This window comes from Topomyia yanbarensis, chromosome 3 (genome assembly GCF_030247195.1).
Source record: "Topomyia yanbarensis strain Yona2022 chromosome 3, ASM3024719v1, whole genome shotgun sequence".
Classification (NCBI taxonomy): domain Eukaryota; kingdom Metazoa; phylum Arthropoda; class Insecta; order Diptera; family Culicidae; genus Topomyia; species Topomyia yanbarensis.
The window spans coordinates 145,647,065-145,673,314 of record NC_080672.1 but is presented as its reverse complement, the minus strand read 5'-3'; the positions used below and the strand labels follow the sequence as shown (position 1 = coordinate 145,673,314).

At 36.7% G+C, this 26,250-nt stretch overlaps 1 protein-coding gene across 40 annotated transcripts in view; it reads right to left on the bottom strand.

The window, feature by feature from the left end:
• The window catches only part of LOC131691889 (dystonin), a 458,938-nt gene that overhangs the window by 147,358 nt on the left and 285,330 nt on the right, over positions 1-26,250 (bottom strand). For 26 of the 40 annotated variants that reach the window (XM_058978603.1, XM_058978604.1, XM_058978578.1 and 23 more), the window contains 4 exons: positions 16,832-16,849; positions 16,164-16,223; positions 15,466-15,555; positions 15,156-15,326 (listed from right to left, as the gene is read on the bottom strand). In XM_058978603.1, the coding sequence (XP_058834586.1) occupies positions 15,156-15,326; positions 15,466-15,555; positions 16,164-16,223; positions 16,832-16,849 (339 nt within the window). The remainder of the gene's footprint in view (positions 1-15,155; positions 15,327-15,465; positions 15,556-16,163; positions 16,224-16,831; positions 16,850-26,250) is intronic. The other 14 variants (XM_058978606.1, XM_058978587.1, XM_058978590.1 and 11 more) reach the window with 2 other exon arrangements.

Here is a 26,250-nt window from a genome sequence, read left to right as displayed (position 1 = left end):
AACATAGCCGAACATAACCGAACCTTTGTTGTGATTTTGGCATCGCTTCACCTTAAATTCAAACTTTCTTGACATTTTTTTCTTTTGAATTTTACATAATTATTTATTTATTTTTATATTTAACATTTGTCTTAAAACTATTTTCATGCATGCTATTTTGTATTATTTCGATGCAAGGAAAATATGTTTGGTTCATCTTCTGAATTAGCATACCTTTTCGTCTCTACTTTGCCACCAGAAATAGGCACAAAACTGTGGAATTTTTGAGTTTCAGATATTGTTTTGGCGTTTTTATACAGGTCTTCGAGTTCTTCTGACATTTTGTTGTACTGTACAGTGAATATGTTGTAGAAAATTAATTTTGTGATATTTTTATCAGTTTGTTCAACTGCCCAGTTATATAACTCTCGGGGAGTTGTTATGGTATTTCCATAGTCGCGAGCAGGACTGGCTCTTTGCGTCATTCGCTTGAGAGTGCCACTAATAGCATCACAGGGTCCTTTTCCAAGGAATGCTGCAATAAAATGCCATCCTGCGCTTAACTCATACTTTGACTGGAATCTACACAAGCTTGCGAAGTTTTGCTTATTTTTGTCTTGTGCTGCTGCTTCATCAGACACAAAATAAATTTTAGAAAAGTTTGTCAATTGTTTCATAAAATTTATCAGTTTTGAGAGAAACAAATGAACTGCAGTCTTCGAGTCTTCCGATTTTCCAATCTTCCAGTCTTCACTCAAGTTTGTTATGAATATATACCAAATTCGTTACTGATACTTTTTGCATGTATCAGGCAACTAGCAGCTGGGAAAATAGATCCTGAGATGATTATGACTTTCATTGGTTTAGTTTTCGATAAAAATACACTGAAAAAAAGCAGTTTGGACAAGGAAAAGTTTTTTTCAAATAACTTTTTTTCCTTGAAAGAATTTTTTACGGAAGGTAGGGAATAAAATTTATATCTTGGAACAAAATTTCATCCAAATCAAAAATGTTTTTTTTGTAAATCGACTTTAAATTTTTAAAATCGATTTTTTTCAGTGTAGGAGTCATTGAAGAATTTTTTCAATATTTTTATTCGAAAATTTGACTAATTTTGTGAAAATCATTACTACAACATTTTTCGTATGACTTGTCATTTTTAGACTAGAGCCATTTGAAAAAAAATTGGTAAAAAAAAGTTTGGCCCTTTTCAAAAGACAGGCTAGATCATTTTTGGAAAAACAAAGTATGCAAAGTGGTTTTTTGTGACAAAGTCTTTATGAACAGAAAGTTTCATTAAAATCTGAGAGGGTGCTGCCAACATTTGTTCGAGTTGGCGCGAAATTCGTCTATTAAGAAAGGCAAAAATATACCATTCATTTAATGTTCATACTATTCAATTTTTTTATTCGCTTAAGTTTTACTGAATAAAATTACCGTTTTTAGCCAAGCTGTAATTATGTTATTCCTGTCCTCGTCTAGGAATTAAGCTCTAGGGCACCTGGTCCTACGAATCAGTCGACCTATGTTCGGGACACAATCAGAAAGGTTATGAAGTTTTCGCATGAAAAGATATTAATTTCACCAAACAAACGATTTCAACAGAACTGATTTTGGTTCGCGCAATTCAGCTGTGGTAAGAGCTATTTTTCGGGTTAGACCCCACCCCGATTTTTAGCTCAAATGCCGCCAACCTAGGTTCGAAACTGGCTAAAATTGAGAATCAAGCTATAACGACACCGGTGAAATAGGAACTTGCACAATAAAAATCGGCTGTGAAATCTACCGAAATTAAATGGTCAAGTTCCGATGCAGAACATTGCATCAAGTGTTTGATATTTACTAACACTGTATCTTAGACAGCAGTGATAGCGCATGGAAAATCTTGTATACCACGAGAGACACCATATAATCATGATAAAGATCACATTTGAATTACCATTTGAAACTGTGGAAGAATTCATTAGCTACAGAGTGACAAGTAACAAACTTTTTACACGATTCTGGAAACACAGTTCCTCACTCACACACACTTGTTTTATGTGTTTTTTCTGTGTGTCTGGAAGTGTTGTTAGATGTTTCAGGTTTTATTTTATTATTTAAAAAAATATAAAAAAATGCTAAAAATGTTAAAAAATCTTTGTTAGGAAAATATTGTATATTCCGATTAAAATTTGATCACTATTGAACAAGTGCATAATATGCAAAACAATGGAAAATGGTCTATAGCAGCTTCTGAACCATCATTGGTCATTGAGCATCGACAACGCGTCTGCATCAGGGTATGTGGCGGTATATTCGGCTGTAGAAAAAAGACCCCAGGTTTTTGTAGAGAAAGGGATTCAAAATCAACAAAAACGTATACTACAAGAACATTTTGAAAGCTGTAGTATTTCCCAGGGTCAAACCGCAGTGTCTGCATAAAAATGGATGTTTGAGTCTTCAAAGCAAGCATTACTTCGGCAATGGGATCGATTAACAATGAAGGAGTTCCGGCGCTTAGCCGGAAATGCCGCGAACTGATTTAAATTGGATATGCAGGTTAACTTTTAAAGAAATTGATTATTTTGTTCCTTATTCATTCTATTTTGTTCTTCGCTGTCGGTTTATCATTTTCATTCATAATTGTTACCATAAAATGTTGTATACATTTATTTCTTGTCACTTTGTTTTTCAATGAATCATTTAAATCAGATGCTACGAGCAAGATGGACATTTGGATATATTATATCATTACAAAGTTCACAACCATGCTAATGAATTCGTCTAAGACAGATCTCCGAACATATATAGGGAAGACGAGCCCTTCTTCATCTCATTAGTCAGGATGTGACATTATTTCGTTGATAAATCGTTCAAATGTCACTGGGTTGCGCTTAAATAGGTTTTAACAAATTTGCTTCATTCACAAGAAGTAATGCAATGAACAATCTGGCCTGGAAAATGTGAAACATTTGAGCGAAATGAAAAGTCGAGTACAATGCACCCATATTCATCATGCCATTTAAGCTAATACGCTGAAAAGAGATGGCAGACACAGCTGTTACTATTGGGTTCAAACGGAATAGAGGTGCTAAGATGAATTAGGGCACAGTTACCCTATAAGCAAAACCCACCAAGCAGATGACGTGGGTGTCCAAAACTTTGCAACTAACAGTCACAACTACTCGCACCATTAACCCCCTGATTGGTACCGAAACTGCGTTGAATTTTCTGTAAACATTCTGTCTTGGGACAACTATACAAATGAGATGGGCACACTGACATAAATAAATACACACAATTTGATATTAATTACCCATATTTCAAGTGTCCCAGTCGCAAACCCTACCAACAGTCACAACCATTTCACGTGTTGGTTGGTTTTGCTGCAAGAGCAGAAAGAAAAATGATTACCTGCGCTTCTACTGTCAATGGTGCATGATGGAGGCGAATGGTGGAAGTTACTTAAACGACCCGTGCGCAACTTAATGTATTTACGGTCGCCGAATTCATTCACGAATTCAGCGCAGCGCATTTCCATTCATTAATATACAGCTCATTCATAAATCTGTCCCGCGTTCTCGCCCCAGCAACTGCATATGAACCTTTAAATGAGACATTCAAGGTGAACGATTCAATGCGAAGCCAATAAGAGTGGAACCGTGTAGGCTTCTGGCTCACAATTAAAATCTTACGCCTCTGCACGAGTGTCTTGGAGTTAGCTATGTGATTAACAGCCGCCAATAGCTAGGATCGTGACGATTAGGTGTAATTTGACACCAGCCAAAAAAAAGGTTGGTCACTTCAGCTGAGTACGAAACTAATTGAATAACGCGCGTTCGACAATCGGCTGACTACCAAACTGGAGCTGGGAAGCACGAGGATCTGAGTTGGTTCTGATGAGATCATAGGTTTCACGCAATCCTATCGTACTAAGGCTCACGTCATCGTTTATTTTCGCATTAATGACCTGTTGGTTACCGGCGTGATGCGACAAGCGCTAAGGTCGGCTCTTGATTAACTGCGAGGAACCTTTTGTTGCAAATTGATTGATACGATAATCACATGACAAGGTAGAAGTTTATCAAAAGGAGGGATAGTCAGTAGTCGCACATTGGCGCCCGCTGCAGGCAGTGGCATGCACGCAGGGTAAGTCAAGGTAAACAAGGTCCTACCGACGTTGGAGATTGGCTGACTGACAAACTTCTACAGCTGGGTGGTGGCGGTGGCAAGCGCCCAGATGAAGCCTGATTTGCATACCCTCTCGAATACGTATCAAATCAGGCTGAACTGAAACAACGGTGAATGCGAGGCGCCAGAGATTTATGGCTAGGTTGATGAAGTATTATCTGCTTCTACATGGCCACGATGACCGGTTGATAAATTAAAATTAGTTAAAATCAACGAACGTCATAAATCAAAGTGCCATTCGAAATGCAACAAAGCCATGACTTTTCGGTGTCATTGTTTTCATGAGGGGAAAGTGCTTTGCGTATGCGTGTGTGTGTGATAAGTGAAGAGATGGCGGTACCCATGAGATAATTGTGACGCATTCCAAATAGAATTAAATCGGCCGTTGTTTTGAAATGTGGAAAGCATTCTTCAAAATGTATTTTGAATGTAATGAATGTAATGTGCATTTTCCGATTTATCAATCAGCGTCGACTCATAGTTCATCACGTTCGTGGTTGTCGAACGTTTTCTCAGGAGCCCATTTTTGCAATTGGATCAATTGCACCAGAACTAGCAAAACTAATAATACTTTTTCTCTTTATAATTTTCGATATATACACTAACCGACTCTTGTTATTTGAAAATATTCTGTTTTCAAAATTCATTCGAGATATTGAAATCCACTTTAGCTTTCGACAAAGTTTTATAATTATGGCATACACGAAATTTATTATATTTTCGAGATAATATCTACAACATTTTACAAGATAATGAGTTTCTTGCCTAAATGCCTTAATACACGAACTTCTAGTTAAACCATTATTGCATGGGTATTGAACAACAATGTGCAAATCAGAAAGATAAAAACTTTTTAATATGGACTTTTTTCCAAACCTCAATTAAAAAACTATATAGACAGCGGTTTCAAAAAAAATCGCTGAATTCAAATTCTTGTTATATTTTAGTAGACTTTTCTGACCCAGAGAATTATTGATTTGTGGTAAGTTTTCGGATGACGACAAAATTGAGCTACGCTTGTCGGAAAACATGAAAACATTGTTATCGACAAACAACACAGCCCAGAAAAAGACATTTAGTTGGCTCAGTGTAAACGTTGGTAGATTCCGAGAGTAATTTGTATTTAAATGACGCTCATTTTGATATTTAACCCCTTATTGTTCTTAATTTTTTTGAAACAAATGGGAAAGCTTGATGGAATATCTAACCTATGGAACTACTGCGATCAAACTCAATTTAATGTCAAAATCAATCTTTTGAAATCGAATTTCAACGAGTTTCGGTTTCTCTCAATAAGGTTAGCTATCGCATCCAAAATTATACCTATAATCCAGTGAAGGAATACTAGTTTAAGTAGACTTGAATCTATGTCTACTTCCAACTACCGGAGACAACGGTCACGATACTTTCTACTTCCTGATCGAGCCAGCTCTAAGCGAACGTTTAAGAACAATTACTTCTTTCTAGTGTGGATTGTCTAAAGAAAAAAAGGAAACCGTTACTATTTTTTCGCCAGATAAGTTTGTTCCAGGGATAAAAATGGAATTCCGGCGTAGATTTTTGGTGTTATTGCATAGTCTTTCTTTATATGAGAAGGGCAAAAATATCGACCTGGTAAAGTACGTGGGTTAATGTGACAGTGTTAGAATCAAGATATATAGTCGATGACAATTCTTACTATTTTTACCATTTTTTTGTTAACCATTTTTGTTAACGACCTATTGAGTTAATTTGTCAACAGTTTTTTCGGCATTTAATTAGCAAGGGACTGGAAGGTGAAGTATATTTTTCAATATTTAGAGCCATAGTACTCAAGGGAGAGCAAGGTGTTGAAAGGAGAAAGTTTAGAAAAGCGTGGAAGGATCATATATGCAAGCTTAGAGCTCACCGGCGACTTAACCCTTTGTCTGCTACCGTAGTGGTCAGGGTCTTTTGGCATTAGAAATGCGAATCACCTGAGTCTACGGCATGTCCGAACAAGCGTAAAGTAACTTGTTACTTCATGCTGTCGGAACCGACTGTCGGTTCCGACAGCATGAAGTAACAAGTTACTTTACGCTTGTTCGGACATGCCGTAGACTCAGGTGATTCGCATTTCTAATGCCAAAAGACCCTGACCACTACGGTAGCAGACAAAGGGTTAAGTCGCCGGTGAGCTCTAAGCTTGCATATATGATCCTTCCACGCTTTTCTAAACTTTCTCCTTTCAACACCTTGCTCTCCCTTGAGTACTATGGCTCTAAATATTGAAAAATATACTTCACCTTCCAGTCCCTTGCTAATTAAATGCCGAAAAAACTGTTGACATTCTTACTATACTTTATAAATTTCAATAAAATTCAGATTACTTCCAGTTTTAATATCTTCTAGATGCTTATTTGCTGCTTTGTATAAAAAAAGAAAAAATCTATTCCGGCAATAAGTTAGTGTCGGATTATGATGAAAAGAAGTCGAAACGCAACACTGGACTTCTTTAAGTTAGGATTTGTGTCCTTCACGTACAGAGTTTGGTTTCACCAAAAATTTCACCTTAAGGAGAAATATTGGTGTTTACCCATTTTTTTCTCCTTAGGAAGGAATGTAGCATAATGCTTTCATATTGGCTTGCTCATCCAAATCAAGTTTCGGTTTCACTTTGTCTCATCGGCTCAGATTTTCTGATCTAACCGGACGTAACGTTTGATTAGAAATATAAATTGTGTTTCCTTATTGGAATTTAGCGTCAATCTGGCGCTAATCACTTCCGGCAATAAATCAGCGTCGGATTCTGATGAGATGAAGTCGAAATGCAACCCTTGATTTTATAGAAAAAAAAAGTAATCAAATATATAGGTTTTTTTCGATTTTCAACTGTTCAAGTTGCTTCAACCATATTTATAAACCGAGAGAATTGTGGCAATTTAGATGTCGATATGTTTCCACAAACATCCACCCGAGCAGACAATCGCATACCGCTACTTAAATTGCAAATTCTATGCGTTCAAAAACACGCGCATTGGCTAATTTAATAGCAGAAATCATTTGTGACAGCACCCAAAGTAAATTGACACCCCCGCGCCGGAAATGGAAATAATTCCACTGGGATTGGGCAAACACGTAGTATTAATTTCCTATAGCTAATACATTGTGAGCTACAGTAGTCGCCAACAACGCGTGGGATCCGGTCCCGCCTGAAAATGCCTTTTAAGGTATGAATCTGAGAGACTGGTTCTAAGTCATTTTGCCCGCTACCTGTGCCAACAATAATACTGAGCGGGGGCGATTTGATACCTACCAGCAAATGTCATAGACAAGTATAAAACGACAACGAATATTCGTGTGTGATATTTGTAAGGCATGAAAAGAACTTTAATCGAAAGACCAATTAACTCAACTGTTGTGTCGTTGCACGAATAACTTCACGAATCTCGTAAAATGACCTGAAAGTTGGTATCGAAATAAGTCCAGTATTAAGTAAGAGTTTTAACATTTCTCATAACAGAAAATATATAGAAATTGCTCAAAGTGTCAAAATTTTTCCGAGGGTCGCAAGGCCGAATCTTATATACCAATCGACCCAGTTCGACGATTTGAGATAATGTCTGTATGTCTGTATGTGTGTCGGTGTGAATGTATGTAGCAATCTCCAACCCAATTTCAAACGAAGAACCTAATACTCAGACAGAAAGATTTTAATTTGTTTTTGATTCTAATGTTTAGTTTCTAAGAATTTGTATGTGAAAAAATGCGTTTTTTGCAGTTTTTTTTAAATTAACTGTCAAAGTTGACAACCTAGGCGAATGTTCTTAAATCAGGTTATAATACCTTTCGAAGGAGCTATAGACAGTTGAAATCTGACTATTAACAAAAGAAATATTAAACATTAAATGCAAACGAAGAATTTTTACCGTTTTCCAATATTTTGAAATAAGACCAAAAACGATTTTAATCCACCTAAAAATGTGATGAGACATTGCTTATAACTCTTATCACTCTACGGATATTATGTCGATTGAGAACCTTTACAACATTATGTTTTGCGATGTTTTTGATAACACAGTAGCAGGGCTCAGAGAAACAATCAAGTTGGAATAAGACAACATCAGTGCGACAAATATCAAAGGCCGAATCAAATCAAAGGCAAAGCGAAAAAATGGCCTATAAAATGGACGGATAAACGAATTACGTTAATAAAAGATCTAACTTCTTCAAGCAATGCAATCGGAATTTTCCGAAAGGCTATATATGTTGTGCTGGGCCAAAAAAATCGAAAAAAATTGTTGCATATATTTGAAGTGCATACTCCTAAAAGAATTTGCTTAGAATTTGGTTTGGCTTAGCAAGCCAATGCAAAGTGCACTAGTTGGGTAAAAACTACAATTTTAGTGGGGTATATCGATATGATGCATTCAGCAAATTTGTATCTCTCACTACTGCGAACAACTTTGCTCAAAACACCAAGTATCTATCGGCAATACTTTAAATGTTATAGCATGTTGTTTGTAGATAACGCTTCAGCGCTCATTGTTCAATATAGTAATGATCCGTTTGAATAAACCAGTCGGATATTACCTACTTTGATAAAACATAAAAGAATGATATCGGGATTTTTTATATGTATTATATTTTTCTATCTACCAGCACTAGAAATATCCAGTGAACAATTGTAGGTCGTTTGAATGTATCTTGATCCGAGGAGCCAGCACTAGAAGGATTGAGTGCATCGTATTTAAAATACCTACATATTTTGGATGTGCTTAATGAAAGTATTTAAAACTTCGTTCTTGTTTCTTACGTATCTATTAGACCGGCAACAATTTTGACTTTTTTTTGGAACACTGTTAAATCCAACGGTAATTGGCTTCACATAACATTTATCAAATATGAGCTTTTTCCAAAAACTCTAGTTCACTCACAAGAGTTTTAAAGTTGGGTATATGTGAAAGTATATGAAAAATGGGCAATAGAAACTATAAATTCAGGAAAAAGTGCCAGTACAATTATGTGGATCCCATAATCTGCAGATATAAAGCTTAAGGTGTAAGGATCAACATTGCCGAAGAGCGCAAATTGATCCGATTTTGCAGCAGGGGAATTATGGTTAAAACCGACACCTTAAGCTTAACACTTTTTCTGGGTTGCCACAAAACCAATAAAATTATACTTTCTACGCAAAATTCTTCTTCAGAAATTTTTTAACAAGGCTTAATTTTATCAGCGCTTCAAAAAATGAATTTGGTTACAAAACTAGGAAAACAAAGTGACTTTTTGTAGGCATTGCGGGTAAAATCGACACCCCATATGGGTAAGATCGACTCCCCCTTTAATTTATTTTCTCTCCACTTTTTATTAACCCATTCATGCCCATGTTGTTTGTGGACAACAACGTTTTTGAACAGCTATAACTTTTGGTTGAGGCAAGATTTGCTCACAAAACAAGTAAGGCTAATAAATGTGACTATTGGCTTTCATTTGAGTAATAACAGTTACAATGATCATCTCTAGAACTGAAGTTATTACAATTAGTCTGATTGAACTCCGATGGAGCAGTGCTGCCAGGGACAGTTTACGTTGACGACGAAAAATGATTTTTTTTATATAACTTCGTTATGATGCAATATTAGTGAAAACTGATAAAACTTACCAATTTAGACTATTTTTAGCTACGTTTTCCAAGCCATTGGACTATTGTGAATATTCTAGGAGAATTGTAGTGAGCATTGGAAGGTAAAAATTTCGCAGCTTCTAGCACTGCAAGAGAAGCACCTACCTTTATGAAAAAAGTTTTTTCGAGTTTCTTCACCCAAAACGTACCCGGTAAGATTCGCTTACATTAATGCAATAAATACGAGCGAAAATTGCAAGTGTTCTGGTAATGTGCGAAAATTGCAAGAAGCTTCCTTGCATGCAATGCAAGAAACAGAAAAACCGAATTTTGCCTATGTATTAGCGATGTATGTGTATAGGTGACCAATATACGTTAGAAAAAAAGACTGTTGGCATTGAAAAATGAACCCCGCACAAACAGATCGCTAAGCAATACTTTATCCACCCAACCATACTACCAGATAGTAATAAGTGGATAAAAGTCATATATAAACAGATGATTTCACGATTAATGAAAAAAGTAAAACACGCAGCCAGATTTGAACTCAGACCCTTGCGCATCATAGCGCTAACTATAAGCACTGATCTGTCCTTACACATAAGGACAGGACGTTAAAACTCGTACAATTGTCACATCCGCAATTTGATGCCGTCTCGTGTGTAATGAATAAACCACAAAACTGTGTTTGATGATGTTGGTGAGGAATAAATAAAAAGTAGACGGAAAATTAAAACTCGCCGTACGTTGCTATACCAACCAGCATAGGCATGTGAATGTGGTGGTAATCCTTTGACAGTGTGTTGAAGAAACGTATGTACGTATAGCGAGAGATGAAGTGATTTTATACGCTTGCAACAATTGCAAGCGGCTTTAACTGCAAAATTGCAAGCGATGCTAACATTATTTGCAAGTGATTTTCGCTTGCAATCATTGCAAGAGATTTTTGTTTTGGGTGTTGACTCCACCGTTTTCAAGACAAAATAGTTTTGAAACCCTACATGCACTAGAAAAAAGTTGGGCATGAAAGGGTTAAAATGTGATATATGTGTGACTAATAAAGTGTGAGTATGTGTGATGCAAACATGTGCTTTTTGTAGCTTCATCATGTAGTGAGGGGAAGAGAGTTCAAAAGCGTATTGCTATAAACAAGAGTATTTTATGCTATAGGATAATTTATTGATAAGGGTGTTACAAAAAAATCTTACGCACATCATTGCAACCTTCAGTGTCATTTTATTTCATAAGAGAAAATTTGTAAGCGTTCTACATTCCTCTAATCGGATTCATTCACTTATAAGTGACACACACTTCTTAGTAAAAATATCTTTTTCAGACTTAATTTTTCGGACTCTACTACAACGATCTACTGGGGTATAAAAAAGATCATTGTCTCATTGTGATAAAGTTCGTCTATGACAAACTAAGAGAACACCAGAACTTCGGTTTGATGAGATTTTTGCAGAAAGAGCAAAAGCTTCGATAGAATTTGATAAGTAAAAATAGCCATTTTTATTTTTAAAGAGACTTATAAGAAATAAACACAATAAAAATATTTCTGTGTATTTTTGCTATTACTATAGCGTGGTATTAGTGTAATTGAAGTGTCACAAAGATCGCCAGCCTTTTGTAATGAACTGTATATAAACACAACCATCTTAACAACGTGTCGGTTTTACCCTAACTAAAGGGTGTCGGTTTTACCCCAACAGCGCAATTTTTTTAAAAGCGATTAAAAATATTGAACTTCTCAAACTCGTCTTCAATGCACCCATTTGATCAAAGGAAAAGCCGATAATAATAGGTACTGAAAAATGTGGTGATTTGAAAAGCTTTTGTTCTGTTAAAGCCTTAAAATCTACCAACAAAATTTTACGTCCAGACGAGTATGAACGCTGCTGTCGTATGTTTTGTTTATTTTTTTGATATTCGGCGTAACTAACGTAAATCCTATTTGTGTTCAAATGCTCTACATAATCGTACTAATAATAAAGTATCATCATGAAATGAATAAAAATTTGATTTCTAGGGAAAGTTGTGGAGTGTCAATTTTACCCACAGTGTCGGTTTTTCCCACAATTCCCCTAAAAAGATATCCTCATATAAAGTTATGTGCTGCCTCTCTTTCTCGCACATGCTTAGAATAGGAAATTAAAAAAAAAATCGGTTGGTCTTCAAAGTTAAATAACTTTGTCGGGGAACCTCTAATCAATGTGCAACCTTCAACCTTCAAGCTGTTCGTTATAAAATAAGCTGCGCGTCCATAATTTTTGAGGTATCCAAAGTGATTGTGGATTTTTTTTGCTGGATTTTAAGTTTTTATTCCCGAGTTTCCACATATATTGCTATAGGAACTTCAAACCTCTTGTGGGTAAACTAGAGCTATCGGAAAAGCCTATATTTTGCATATGTTTTGTGCATCCAATTACGATTTGAATTAGCAGTGTTCCGAAAAAAGTCAAAATTGTTGCCGGTCTAGTATGTATATTTAGATACTAACATTTCATGAAAAAATTAAAGGAAAAATACAAAATGACGGCTGTAAACACGATCTCCCGAAATTCCTCTCCATCAAAGATTTTTACGGTGAAAGTTCTGCAGTCGTGAATTGTCCTCTAAACACCACCAATACACAATGGTCCAAACAGTAGCGTAGTTAAAAGGTTATATATGTTGAGATGCGGAAAAACAGGGAAAAGTTTGAATTTCTGTAAAGGTATGAATTAATGTAAAAATTTGGCGGGAAATGGAATCGTTCAAGAGCACGGCAGTTAAATTACGAACAAGCTAAAAAAAGTTTTGAAATCGGTTAAAAACTTTTTCGGCAATCGTAGTCACCGCAAAGACGTTTTTGGGAAACATGATTTCGAGATAATCGCATTTAAAGTTTCAAGTATAAGCCACGTCTCCATAAGGGATCAAGAAGAAAAAATGCTATAACTTTGCGTCCACTGCTCCGATCTCTATAAAAATTTGATAACATTCTTAAGAACCTGAACTTTACGATAGAATAATAAAGAAAAATTTGATTTTTTGGCCGATCTTAACATATGTAACCCCTTAAGCAAAGTGTATTACTCGAGTTAACCAGTTTGAAATTTCTCTTGTAATCATTTACAAAATCTTTAAACGCTTGTTAAAGTTCACGTGTTGACCCGGCGCAATCCTGTGCAAACTGGTTCTTCTTTTTCGATCTCCGAATATACTCGGAGCTCAAATTTGATACATTGGGCATAGAGTAGTTGGTAAAACGATTGCCTTGTACGCAGCTCACCTGGGTTCGATTCCAAACCCCGCACATAGCGTTAGACATTTTTCTCTCTAGTCCGATAAAAGGCAAATTGACCCTAAGGTTAAAACCTCTATAATAAAAAAAACTATTGATTACATGAGAAACATAGAGTTTTTTTTGCAGATTTTGGATACTCTCGTCCACTTAATCGACTAAGGTTACTTAATTGACTTAGGAATATTGAAATTAGTGCATAGTTAGTGAAATGTGTGTATGTTTGGTTTATTATTTCATATATATTACTATAGGAATATAAACATCGACAGCCTGTTTCCTAAAATTTCTTTTTGGATGGTATTGAATATTTATTGCTTGCCTCTCGCCTTGATTCCTTATCGTTGCTAAAATTTCCAAAAACAAAATGACAGTCTCAACACGTCCACAAGATACTTCTTCGAAAACTGCTAATTTATTATTAATCACTGTACGGACACAGTTTAAAGGTCATTTTCTTTGGCTTTACCATTGATTTGATTTGTCTTTTGAGATGAACCACTATTACTAATTCTAATGCTAAAAAGAAAATGAAAAAAAACCTCAAAATCCGAAAACCTCATCATTACAGAAACAGCTGATGTTGTCATATGCCAATATGAACGTTTCACTGAGCCCTGTTACTGTCACAAGTCCAAAACATCTCGTAATATGTTCTAAATAGTCACACTGTTAGGTGGATTCTTTGGCTATAGAGTTTTTATGACGTCTCTTTTTTGAGTTGTAAAAATCTCTAACCCTACGTGTGGGGTTGGGAATCGAACCCAAGTGAGCTGCGTACAAGGTAAACGATTTGCCAACTTAGCCCTTCGACATGAATGATTTGGTCTCACGGAGCCCGCGTCACTTGAGCTTCAGCTTGTGCGACCACTCCTGGCTGCTACTCTGTTATTGACCTGCACTAGCTGCAGTTGCACAGGGAATTGGTAGATATTTATGCTTGGGAATAGCGAAACATCTTCAAATGTGCAACTCCTGGCTGGCCAGACCCGAACGGAGATCGCGAAAGGAAAGGGAAGGAATGTTGTTCCGATGCTTGCTTTTGCTAGAGGCCGTACATACTACTGCGCACTCCACAAGTATCACGGCAGGAGGATATTTGTTAGTGGACTAGATATCTATCCATCAAACTCGTGGATCGGGGACCAACGGCATTACTTCCCTTCCGAAGGAAGACGTGACTACAGATTTTTTTCACCTCAGAAAAATTTTTACGACCTCGGCTGGGATTGAACCCAGATCAACTGGGATGGGTAGCGCTTACCACTCAACCACCGGCCCCGTCAGGTCTCACGGAGCCTGCGTTTGCAAATCTGGATCTATTTCTAAATTCCAGAAATGATTACAGGTTCCTATGTTTGGTTATCATGATGTGCATAAATCCGGAAACCCCCCTATCAATTCGTCCCAACGGTAGTCTTTGTTCTAATTATAAGCGCGCTGTTCAATTCACTATCAGTAGTCAGCAACCCAGACACTAAAACAAGAGCTTCCATATTCGAGTAATAGTATACGCGGAGGTTAGTTAAACAACTATATAACAAAACATATTTACAAGGTCGCATTGCTTGCTGGGAGCGAATTCCAGGCCTTCCATATCTTCAACTCCGCGACATCTATAGAAGAGTCTGATTATCGCCATCCTCCCGTAAATAGGTGAAGCATCCACACCTTTGACTTCATAAATAATTCTGCTATTCATTACAGCAACTCCACCATCTCCTGTGTACAACATTTTGTCTACACCTTCGTTGCAGGCATAACCAATTTTGATGCATGTTGTGCTTTATCCATAGGTCCATATGATCATCGGAAAACATAAGCTATTGAGATATTTGATCGTTTACCGAGTGATGGTAAATTTACATCTGAAACAATATGTAAACTACTATTTGCCTGTTATGTTATACGCGCATCAGAACAAGTTACGTTCACATTTGCGCGACATTAACAGGCTTTGTCAGCCATTCTTCAGTGTAATGAAACAGTCCCGCACTTGTGCATACATTCAATTCTATTCGGTAACAATAACATTCAGACAACATGTAAAATGATGTTTCATCATTCTCTTGAAGTGTGGCCTCTCTCGATAGGCTGGAAAACAAAACAAAAATAGAACCCACTAGCACATACCTGGAAGTGCAGGATGATGGTCCAGATGAGACCGAGGGTGAGCTTCGGATTACCGTCCACGATATCCTCTGCCCGAATGTTGACCAGTTTTATTTTTTTGAAGCGTAGAAAGTCCAGCGCCATCTGTGCGTTCTGCAGCATGTGGAAGCGCATTTTTCCTTTCTCTCTTGGCTGTAAGAAAAAATGAAAAAATGTTACAAGCTCTTCGTAAGTATAATTTTGATGTTGGTCGTTGGTGTGCTAAACATTTTCAACTATCCCAATAACAGCACACGAACGGCAAATTCCGGGCATAGACAGTCATACTTACAAGATGTTCGCCAGATAATACTTCCAAGAGCGAAAGAAGGTTGTGTCCATCGCGCAGATCTTCGAAGAGGTCGTCTACCCTTCGGGAGGCCTGGGGAAAATTGGAGAAGAAAAACTCGGTTAGTTTCCGTATGGTGGAAAATTGTAGCAACAAAATGGAAACGAACAACGTCAAAGCTACTGTTGCTGCACTGCTGTTGCTCAACATACAAAATAATAGGAAACAGACAACATCGAAAAAGACGTTCCGGGTTGGGCGTTGGTTCTTATCGCATGCTCCACATCGCCGCGCTATGTTGGGTACCACTGCTGGCCGACTAAGGCAACGAACTGCAAATTGGTTTCATGCAATAGCAGACGCGGAACTTCAAAACCGTGGACAGCTCTCGTTCGTAACTGGCGTGTTTGATGTAATGAATTATTCAAATCACACGTAAATAATCAATTTTCAAATGAAGCATTTGAAAATAAAGAACTAGTCAACAAAGCTACTATGGCGGAGAAATGAGAAAACGAGACTTCCGGAGGCTACTCTACTCTACGTGAGCTACCAACTGTCAAGCGGTAAAATTAAACGTTTTGTGATTGTGGGGAAATAAATTCACACGAAATTAGGAGAAAAAAAGCAACACTCAAACAAAGGCAACAACAGATTGGAAAATTCAAAATCAATGTTTCACTTGAGATGAATTAACTTACAGCCGGCGGACAACAGGGTATTCCACTGATGGCAACACATACATGTAAGTGGGTGTAGGTCTGTAAATGAATTTTGGAATGGTGAATTGTTTATATTGATTGGATAATTTTTATCTGAAAATCATAGGATTTGTTTAAAAACAAGCGTTAAGTGACGAAAAGGCATTAAAGTTCGACATTTTTTTCTGTTTAGCCTGAAGCATTCTCAAAGTTACGCTAACAGTTTTTTTCCATCTAATGAAATACAATTATACTTTGAGAATGTCACAAAGTATGATTGTATCAGGAACTGCTGCTTAACTATGTCTTGGAAATAATCAATTTGAACTTTTTCGCGCTTTTGTCAATGTTATGATGTTTGAACTAAAAATTCAAGCCAATAAACTGAAACGATGTCGTTCCGTTACCCTGCATGAAAGACCTACTGATTAAATATTTCTGAACATTTGAAATTTTGTTTTAGCTACTCTAGACCGTTTTGTTTGCTAGGCAGAAATTACGTGCAGGAGTCGAAAAAACTTCCCTTTACCCTGTAAAACGAAAAGTATTAAGCGTGTATTATTGAACTATGTATAAATAATAAAATCGATAAAAATTCATGAAAGCATTGCAAGCCAGCATGTAATCTAATTAATGAATGACACAATTAGTAAAAATAATTAGCATACCTTAAGATACTTCCAGTGCTATACGTAACGAGATCAAGCGAAACAGCACATCAGAGATAGAGCAGGGAGAACAGGCATGTAAAGTAATAACCACGATTACAGTTGATTAACATGACGATTATGTAAGTAGAAGTGTTAAGGAACAGGTTTTTCTTTATATTGGACAGAATAAACTGAACTGGATGGTGTAGAATGATTGGAAAGTACAAGCAGGCATGAAGAAAAACAATACTCTGGGGAAAAATCCGGTGACATGACACTTGTTTTAGCTCCTCTGTTTCGACGTCAGCCCAAATGCCCAAAGCGGAAAGTTGCGTGCATTGATTGAAATAAATTATCTGCGCCTGCAACCGACAACGAGATGCGAGATAACTCATTGGGACCTCAGCTGCACTGGGAGTCTGATGCGTGCAGCAACAGCAGCTAATTAAATTAAACAAGTTAATGACCAAAAGTGACCACTTCGGGTGAGTCGATCTGTCATTGTCGTCAGTTAGTCAATCAGTCAGTTGTTGGGTGCTGTGTAGCAATGATCGCCGAATGCAAGTTTTATTTACTTTCTAAATATGGAGGGGCTTTTGTAGGTTCTTGATGTTGTTCTAGGTAGCCAGGAATACAAAATGTAAGAATATAAAAATCAAGCTCTTCCACTAAAAAGCGGCAAAAAACATTTCCTTGAGTTACTTCCTGCAATTTTAATAGCTACCCGACCAGGAGAAAATAACTGGGCGATAATCCTAGCATACTATGTTTTGGTATTCATACCAAAACTTAGTATTAATTGATTATTATACCTCATTGAGGTATTAAGCAGGTATTGAAGAAACATTTTTCAATACCTGCTTAATACCTCAATGAGGTATAATACTTTATTTTAGTATTATTTTTGTATTCCAGTTATTTTCACAAATACCAAACCAATACCTTACTGAATACCTCCATAGAGTGAATTTTATTATTGGATGGTTGAAAAATGTTTTATTATTATTCAGGTATTATAATAACTCGTTTCATTATCAAATAGTTAGTTGTAGAACATGTCTGTGTTATTTTTTTTTTTGGTATTTTACCTCTTATGTAGAGCTCATTAATACCATATTGTGGTAAACAGTCGTTGGTATTGATACCTAAATTTAGTATTCCGCAGTTATTTTCTCCTGCTCGGGTAATAACCCTGATCTGGCGGTTCAGATGGTAAATACTGGTCTTATAAGCTACTCGCCGTCAGTTCAAGCCCTGGTCAGGATGGGTTCTTAGTGGTCAGTAGGAGGATAGTAGCAGAGAAGCCTTGCAATTGTCCTCTGCAATACGAATTAGCTGAAAAATCTGTCGAATCAGTGGGTTAAACTTCGCAACGGAATATAATACCAAAGCTTTGCTTTTATTGAGCCTATTCTGGTCCTAATAGGGAGACAAAAGGCAACATCGTTTTTCCACCGATCGATGGGGGTCAGTTTGTCAAAATCGCATGAAATGTCACCAACAAACCGACACAGAACTTTCATTAGGGCCTAAGTTGCAATGTACTCTCAAATCAGTTTCAATATTCAACAATGTTTTTCTACAGGGCGGCGCCGGTGGTTGAGTGGTAAGCGTGACCGCCACTCATTCCAGTTGGCCTGAGTTCAATCCGTTGAGGTCGTTGAGATTTTTCTGAGGTGAAAAAATTTGTGGTCACGTCTTCCTTCGGAAGGGAAGTAAAGCCGTTGGTCCCCCCGGTCTATGAGTTTGGTGGATCGATATCTAGTCCAGATAGTGAAGTCACCTCTCTGACGTCGGTAAAGAAGAAGTAGATCCAACTTCTATGCTCTTACTAACAAAAATATCCTCCTCCTGTGATACTTGTGGAGTGCGCAGTAGTATATGCGACCTCCAGCAAATGCAAGTATCAGACTAACCCTTCCTTCCCTTTCCTTTCGCGATCTACGTTCGGGCCTAGCCGGCGCCGGTATTGATCAATAAAACACTTTAGGATTACCAGGAGTTACACATTAAAAAATGTTTCGCCGCTACTCCCAAGCATAATTTTCTACATATTCTCTGTGCAACTACAGCTAGTCCAGATCGATGACGGAGTAGCAGCAAGGGGTGGTCGCACAAGCTCAAGCTCAACAATGCTTTTCTAAATGTAGCTGTTATTGCATAGGTAAAAATTACTTTATGACCAACTTTTTCCAAAAGCATCTTTGGTTAAACCTTATAACAATATAACAAAAAATTTGATTCCTATGTGTTTTTAGTGGGTAGAAACTAAAAGAATGCTTACGCCAAATTTGCATTCCAGTCGTGATTTCGCCCTTCAGCAATCGCCATTTGCGAGAGAGCTAAACCGTGAACATGATTTTCAGAAGGGCGCGGTGAATGGGCTAAACTGACTCTGTCTTGCTGGGTAGGGCTGGGTAAATAGGCGAGCTTGACAGAATATTTTTTAACAGGGCTCAGCTAATGGCCGCAGAGAAACCCAACGCAAATGAAAGGGCGCGTGCACAGGGTGGCCAGATAGAATTCCTTAATATCGGTAGGGCCACTAAAAGTTTATCGGTAGTTATCGGTAGACCGGGTTGTTATCCCAAAAACGTAGTGTTGACATACAATTGTAAAATACTGAAAACACAGATCTCAGACCAAATCCAACCCAAAAAATGAATGTTGAGTAGGATGTGTCCAAAATCAATAAAAATCGGTAGGGATAACAAAATATCGGTAGTTTTGCCTTGGTCGTCTGTGAATCGGTAGGGAAGACAAAAATCGGTAGGACTACCGATAAATCGGTAGGTCTGGCCACCCTGCGCGTGCATCTTTTCTTAAATTTTCATGAAAATATCGAAATATTCGAATGTTTATGAGCAGCAACCACCGAGTAGACATGATCACAGTATATATTAATTATCATTTATATAATAGAATCGCCGTTTACAGAATAGTTTTGTTAATTATAACCATTTGCCCCTGTTCTGTTAAAAAATGGTAGTTTAGCTTTTATATTCTATATTAGAAGAAGGGCCTAAGTCGAAATCTCGAAGAAAATGAATGTTTCGCCGTTTTGTTTTCTTTAATTATAAATCGATCTAAAAACCATTTTAACTAATTTTCACCTCAATCTTGTAGTATTTCAGTCGCATAATGCCAGAATAGCGAAAATGCAGTTTGTTTACATTTGCGATTTAAGCCCTAATGAAAAATCTATGTCGAAACAACAGTAGCAGTAAACAAAGGAAAATAATGTACACTTTCTCTGATTTGATGTGAACTAAAGTGCTCCTCGTTCGTATTTAGAATTAATAATATCGTTCATTTTGTTGCAAACAAAGATCTTATGTGGACTACGAAAATATGACGTCATAGCTAGAAAATATAGATAAAATCGTGTTTAAGCTCAGCCAAACTCGAACTCCAATCGAGAGCTGCAAATTCCGCCCTACCGTTTGGGCCAATACTGTGTTGGCGCGAAGATGGCAGATACTGCAGTTTCTTTACTCACCGCTGGACAAATCTTCATGGAAATCAATCAGTAGTATGCGAACAATGCCCCAAATAGATTAATTAATTTTCATAGAGATTGAGTAAAGCTTAGCGTGAAAGACTGTTTTTTCTTATTCACTTGAATAAATAATATCTTTCACATTATTCCCAATGGAAGAAACGACTTAGAAATTTTCTTTAGTAGAAATATGTTTACATCGTGGCATATCACCGAAATTTTCTAAATCTTATCTTTTCTAATACTTCTAGGAAGTTGGAGTTGTTTAGTCTACTTGATAAGTTTTGAATATCATTGAAGAGCAATTTTAATGTAGTTTTTAATTATATAACCTGTTACTATTACAAAATGTGCACGTTTTTTTTATATCCAGAGATTCATTCATAGTTCATAGTTAATATAATAATTCGAAATTAATTCTGATGCCGTACAATATAATAAAGCTACAAATATAGTGAAGCGACTTGTCCGATTCTATTAACTGGGAATTCGAATATCCGTGAATTGTATAACCGGGTGTTCTGAAAAAAAATATCTGAGCCTCAAGCCCAAGATGATCGATAGTTGTACAAATATGAGGAAAGGGTTCTAGAGGCGACCCCTTGAGATTTTAACCTTTTCAAAACCAATCTTCTTTATAAGAAAAAAAGTATTTCTTAAAACTGTTATATTCAATCGAACCCCTTGACCATAGTGAAAATTGGCAAGGAAAAGGAGAGAAAGAGATATGTATTTTGTTAGAAGGAATGTGCTATTCGTAAAGTATAAGGATATATTTGACGTTAGAAAAATCCATTTAGAAAAATTTCTAACCCTATGTGGGGAGTTGGGAATTCGAATCCAGGTAAGCTGCCAACTTTTTACCAACTAACCTATGCTCACCCTCTAGTCTACATTATTTATCACTGCATAATACTGCCATCGCTTTCACAAAACTCGGGTCGATATAGAGCAAAATGCGCTTCGTTAATATTTCGTTTTTTTCCACGACAATGGTTCAATCCACAATCGACTGTTCGTTTGATCTGACGAGAGAACCTTATTTATTTTTGAATCCAATAGGTTAAGTTCCTACGTATATGAAAAATTTAAGAACTATCGGATTATTTATGTAAATTCTACTATTATAAATAAAAAAGTAGTGATTAGAAAAGATACTAACCAACCCATCAACACACAGCATCCAACATCATCAACCAAATCACAGGCTACTGCCCATCCAGCAAACTTGCTCAATCAGTATCAGTCATTGAATCCATGGGCGCTAATCAAAGAGGACGGATTGACCCCAAAACTACTGTTCTAACTTAATAATGTAGCTATTTTAAACAGGGTTGCTCGAAAAAACCCAAATATTAATAAAGGAATTGCTAAACTAGCCATAACATTCAAAACAGAATATTGATAAAAATACACTCAAGTTTTCTTTGTGTCGCTTCATGTAAAATTAGTGAATGCTCTTATAAACTAGTGGCACCAACTTGTTGATTGATCTAAAAATGAGCGTGTAGCTTGTCAGTGTATTGTTTAATCTGCGTTTGAAAAAGATCGTCAGAATCTGCTATCTTAACTAAAGCAGAGGAGAAAGCGGTGTTCTTACAATTTTTGATTATTTGTGTAAATTTATTAACAAAATCACAATTACCTTTAACGTAGAATATTCCCAAAAATGTAATTGTATAAATTCAATTCTCATCATGTGTCGAAACAAATCAATGATGAAACGCATAACATGTAAACAATGCACGTTTGCCCGTGAAATTTGAGAATTTTATCCAAAAATCTCAGCTATATTATAACGTACAAGCATGATTTCCTCAAAAATAAAGTATTTGATGGCGGAAATTCAGCTTCTGAATCACTTAAACTAGTAGTTACTCAGCCCAAAGCATATCGAATTAGTAACATGTACAATCCTCGCTAAATGCACTCCCTTGCCGTTACACGGTAGATGCACTACACGACCTCCGCCTGTTTAAATGCAACCGAACAGCTGCGCTGCCAGTACGATCCAAATTTGGCGTAGCAAACTGTACAACAATGCCACCAGCAACGATCAATCCAACAACTCCTCACCATTGAGTGGTGTAACTTACTGCCCTGTATAGTTTTGTTGTTCAGTACAAATGATCAATTAGTTGTGGGCTAATTAAATCAGTACGAACACGTGTTATTGATTTTATGCCTTTCAACTATCGAAGTTTTGTTTTTACTGCCGCTGCCGTCAAACAGTGTTACTAACAGGCAGGCTTGCTTGACAGTCGAGTAATCAATACCTTTCATCGTGTGTCAGTTGTTGTTAGTTAATTAAAACGACTTTTCAAGTGACCTACGAAAGATTAATTCGTTCGAAATCATTTGAACTCCCAACGATGCATAATCGGCCTAAAGCAGTTAACTAAACAACCTAAAATTGTTCTTGTTGATTAATAAAGTCATTAACCATTTATCCCAAACTATGCTGTTTTGGAGTTGGGTTTTGCCCACAAATGCCGAGACCATTGACAGCGTACTGCCAGAAAGGCGCATTAATATTACACACAGCGCCACATTCAGCGCACGCAACGCATAAGCTCTGTCAATCAGTGACTCGGTCAATCATTCTCCCCCTAACGTAAAGGCCCTTCCTCATCCCTTCTTCTGTCTAATGGGCAGCCATAAATTTCGCACTCTTTTCTTAATTGCATAAATTATTTTAAATCGTGATTTGTCGATTTTCGGTTTCATAGGGAAACCAGACCCGAACCAGTCGGAATCGTGTCAGCTTGTCGACGGTCAAGCGTGCGACGGGTGGTTCCAGTGATGCCAGGTGTACCGAACTCGACACAGCACGAAAAACCCGCTCTTATTCCGAGCCGGCTCGGTTTACCGTGGTGCAACAATTTCCTAAAATGAGATTTTTTTTATTGGACCAATTTTTCTAGATAGTGGTACAATATACCTTTAGGCGTTCAAACAAGACGCGTGATGTTTTGGATTTAGTAGTTTACTGGTACCAATTTGATGTTACTGCGAACTGATCCAACTGTCCCCAAGTTGACGACAGTTACTGACAGAATCCGAAACACTAAAAACCAAACATTTATTTGTCTTCGGTTTCAAAACTAATGTTGTAAAATTTGTATGTAGAAATCTCTAAGATAATTATAGATTTGCATATCAAATTGAAGGAAATTCTGCTTCTATAACTAATCCATGTCCACAGGTGCGGCGTGCTTTCCGTTTGTATTCTTCTCTACTGCATTGCGCAAATAAAGTATAAGGACAAATGAAATTTTGCATTTATAGAACTGTCTTCTGTGCCTTTCTCCTATAGAAAGGCTATGCAATCACTATGAAAACCTACTTTTCAATCGAGGCGCGGAGGTCTGAATCTCTTATACCATTCGACTCTGTTCGTCAAGTTCGTCAAATGTCTGTGTGTATGTGTATATGTGACCAACAATCGCACATCGCCGAACCAATTTTACCAAACTTAGTCTCATATGAAAGGTACAACTTTCCAATAGGCTGCTACTGAATTTCATTCTGAACCTTTTCGGAATTACGAGTTGAAGACTGTGGTCACGCATGGAATTCCCATATAAACCGGTATCAGCATGTTATCTAAAAGATTCAAAACTTCATAAAATATATTCTGAATCGCTTGTATTTACTATTTCAGCTGACTGATGCCCAGTCAAATTCACGTTGACCACGTAAGACACCTTCGGCAGAACTGCAAGCTTCGGCAAAGTGGCTAATTTTCTGAATTGAATTAAAATCCAGCATGGAACCATAGTTTGGAGAAACGAGAAAGGCACAATTGCACCACTACACAGTGCTTCCAAATAGGCAAAAACGTGATCGAAATTGTTTTCACCACGAAAAAATGATTTTCAAGCTATAGTGTCTTCAGCAACGTTTGTCTATAAAATATACCCCATCTTATTAAAGTATTAGTTTGGTGATTAATCCACCTAAGGCTGGGACTTCAATGGAACCTCCTCAATAAAAATCCATTTTTTTTTTTTTGGAACATGAAAACTACAAGAGAATCAAATTATCTTTTGCGTATTTTTGAACATATATTTAATCAATAAAAAAATAAAGTTTTTTGAATCTCAAAATAAATGTACATTTGAGTAAAAATGGCGGATTTATAAACAATCCCGCGCTGCAACTCGCCGGCCGCGGACAAGTTTGTAATCGCGCACGGAATTTTAAAAAACATGGTTTTCATAAAATGGGCTCTACAGATTTTAGAAGCAAAAAATCAAATTAAAGGAAACTTACCCCATACCTGTATGTATGTTAATCAGTTATACTCTGAAAATTTGCAATAATGTTCTCTGATAATAATTCCATCGATTGAAGTAAATAAATTGTTTTTTTTTAGAACCTGACTGATGAGGAGATCTCTATTATTGATGTGTTTCAGTTTTAAGAAAAAAAAAAAGTTGTTAAAATATGATATTTCGACACGAAACGACGTATCCTTACTGTTGTGCTATCTTATGACAAGCGCCATTTTGCCACATTTAGAGAAAAATTTATTGATGACACAATATGTATGACATGTCATGTTCGCGCATGGAATATTTTCTATTGAAATAAAGCATCAATTGTTAATTATTATTCATATCTTTTTTTTTTAATTTGGGTTATACACAAACGGTTAGATGCATTTTAAAGAAAAGGATCTAGGGGATCTAGAAAAATAGTAATTTTTGGTTACAGTGTAGCCAAATATGCTATATTTCCTGTTTAAAACTTAAACTGCATTTTCCTGGCAATTCGTCTATTTTTTTAAAATATTTATGCCATTGTGTTTCTCAGATATTTTTAAACAGAAAAACATCTAAAACATCAAGATAACTTGAGCCAGTGCCAAGACCTAGCTATCTCGCTATATCTCAGTAACCAAGCAGAATGTCAAAATTCTGATAAAGCTACTTTGTAGAGATTTTTCATAGAAGTAATGTGGCATATCTAACTCAGTTTACTTTAAAATGGCGTTTGTCATAAGATAGCACAACAGCGACAGTATGTCATTCTGCGCGTTATACAAAGTCATTTTTTGACAAGACCAACATTACTTACGGAAATGGACCAGCTTACAGACAAGATTGCAATTCCATCAGGAATGTTTTGGGCTTACTTGCTGTCTGCAGCTTCGAACTATTATCATTGAACAATTGAAGAAGCTGGACCAAGATATACTCAAATCTTGTATACTATCAATGACCAAACGATTGATTGAGGGCAAGGGAGAAGCATTACATTATTAAATATTAAATTTAATTAAATAATCTTTAGGTTTTGTTGAAAATATAATTTTGTCTTTATACTTATTTCCAGCTAAAGATTGTGAGTGAATGGAAAACAGTGAGTCCAGTTACAGGTATGCAAACTAGACGCAATGGCGGATCCAAGATATGTTGTCTTAAATTATATATTTTTAGAAAACCTTTAGATGTTATTTATAGCTGTTCTGAACACCTATTCGACGTGTGCAATGAACTATACTACCGTTCTACGCCCGATTGTCCCATGTTCCAAAACTGCGAAAAACGCGATTGAAGATGTAAATTATAGTAGCAATCTGCAGAGAAGCGCAGCAGCAAATAAAGCTTTATTTCTGAAATTACGTTCAGAGCCAACGTATCCAATGTAAACAGTCCAGCTTTTCATTATAAAAATACAATTAACGTGCGTTTTTACGAAAAATGTTAATTGGGACTGTTATGCCGAGAAATCTGATAGAAACCAGTATCAGATCAGATCAGCTGTTATTATTCCTTTTGTTTACAAAAGTGCGTGTCGGGAGCTTTCAAACGATTTCAGGCTACATAAAAACCTTTAGTGGATGCGTTCGCCTGTGATAAGTATTTAGAAGCGGGGGCAGTGATGAAGAGCTTTACAGAATTGATCTCACTAAAAAACTAAAATCGTGCCC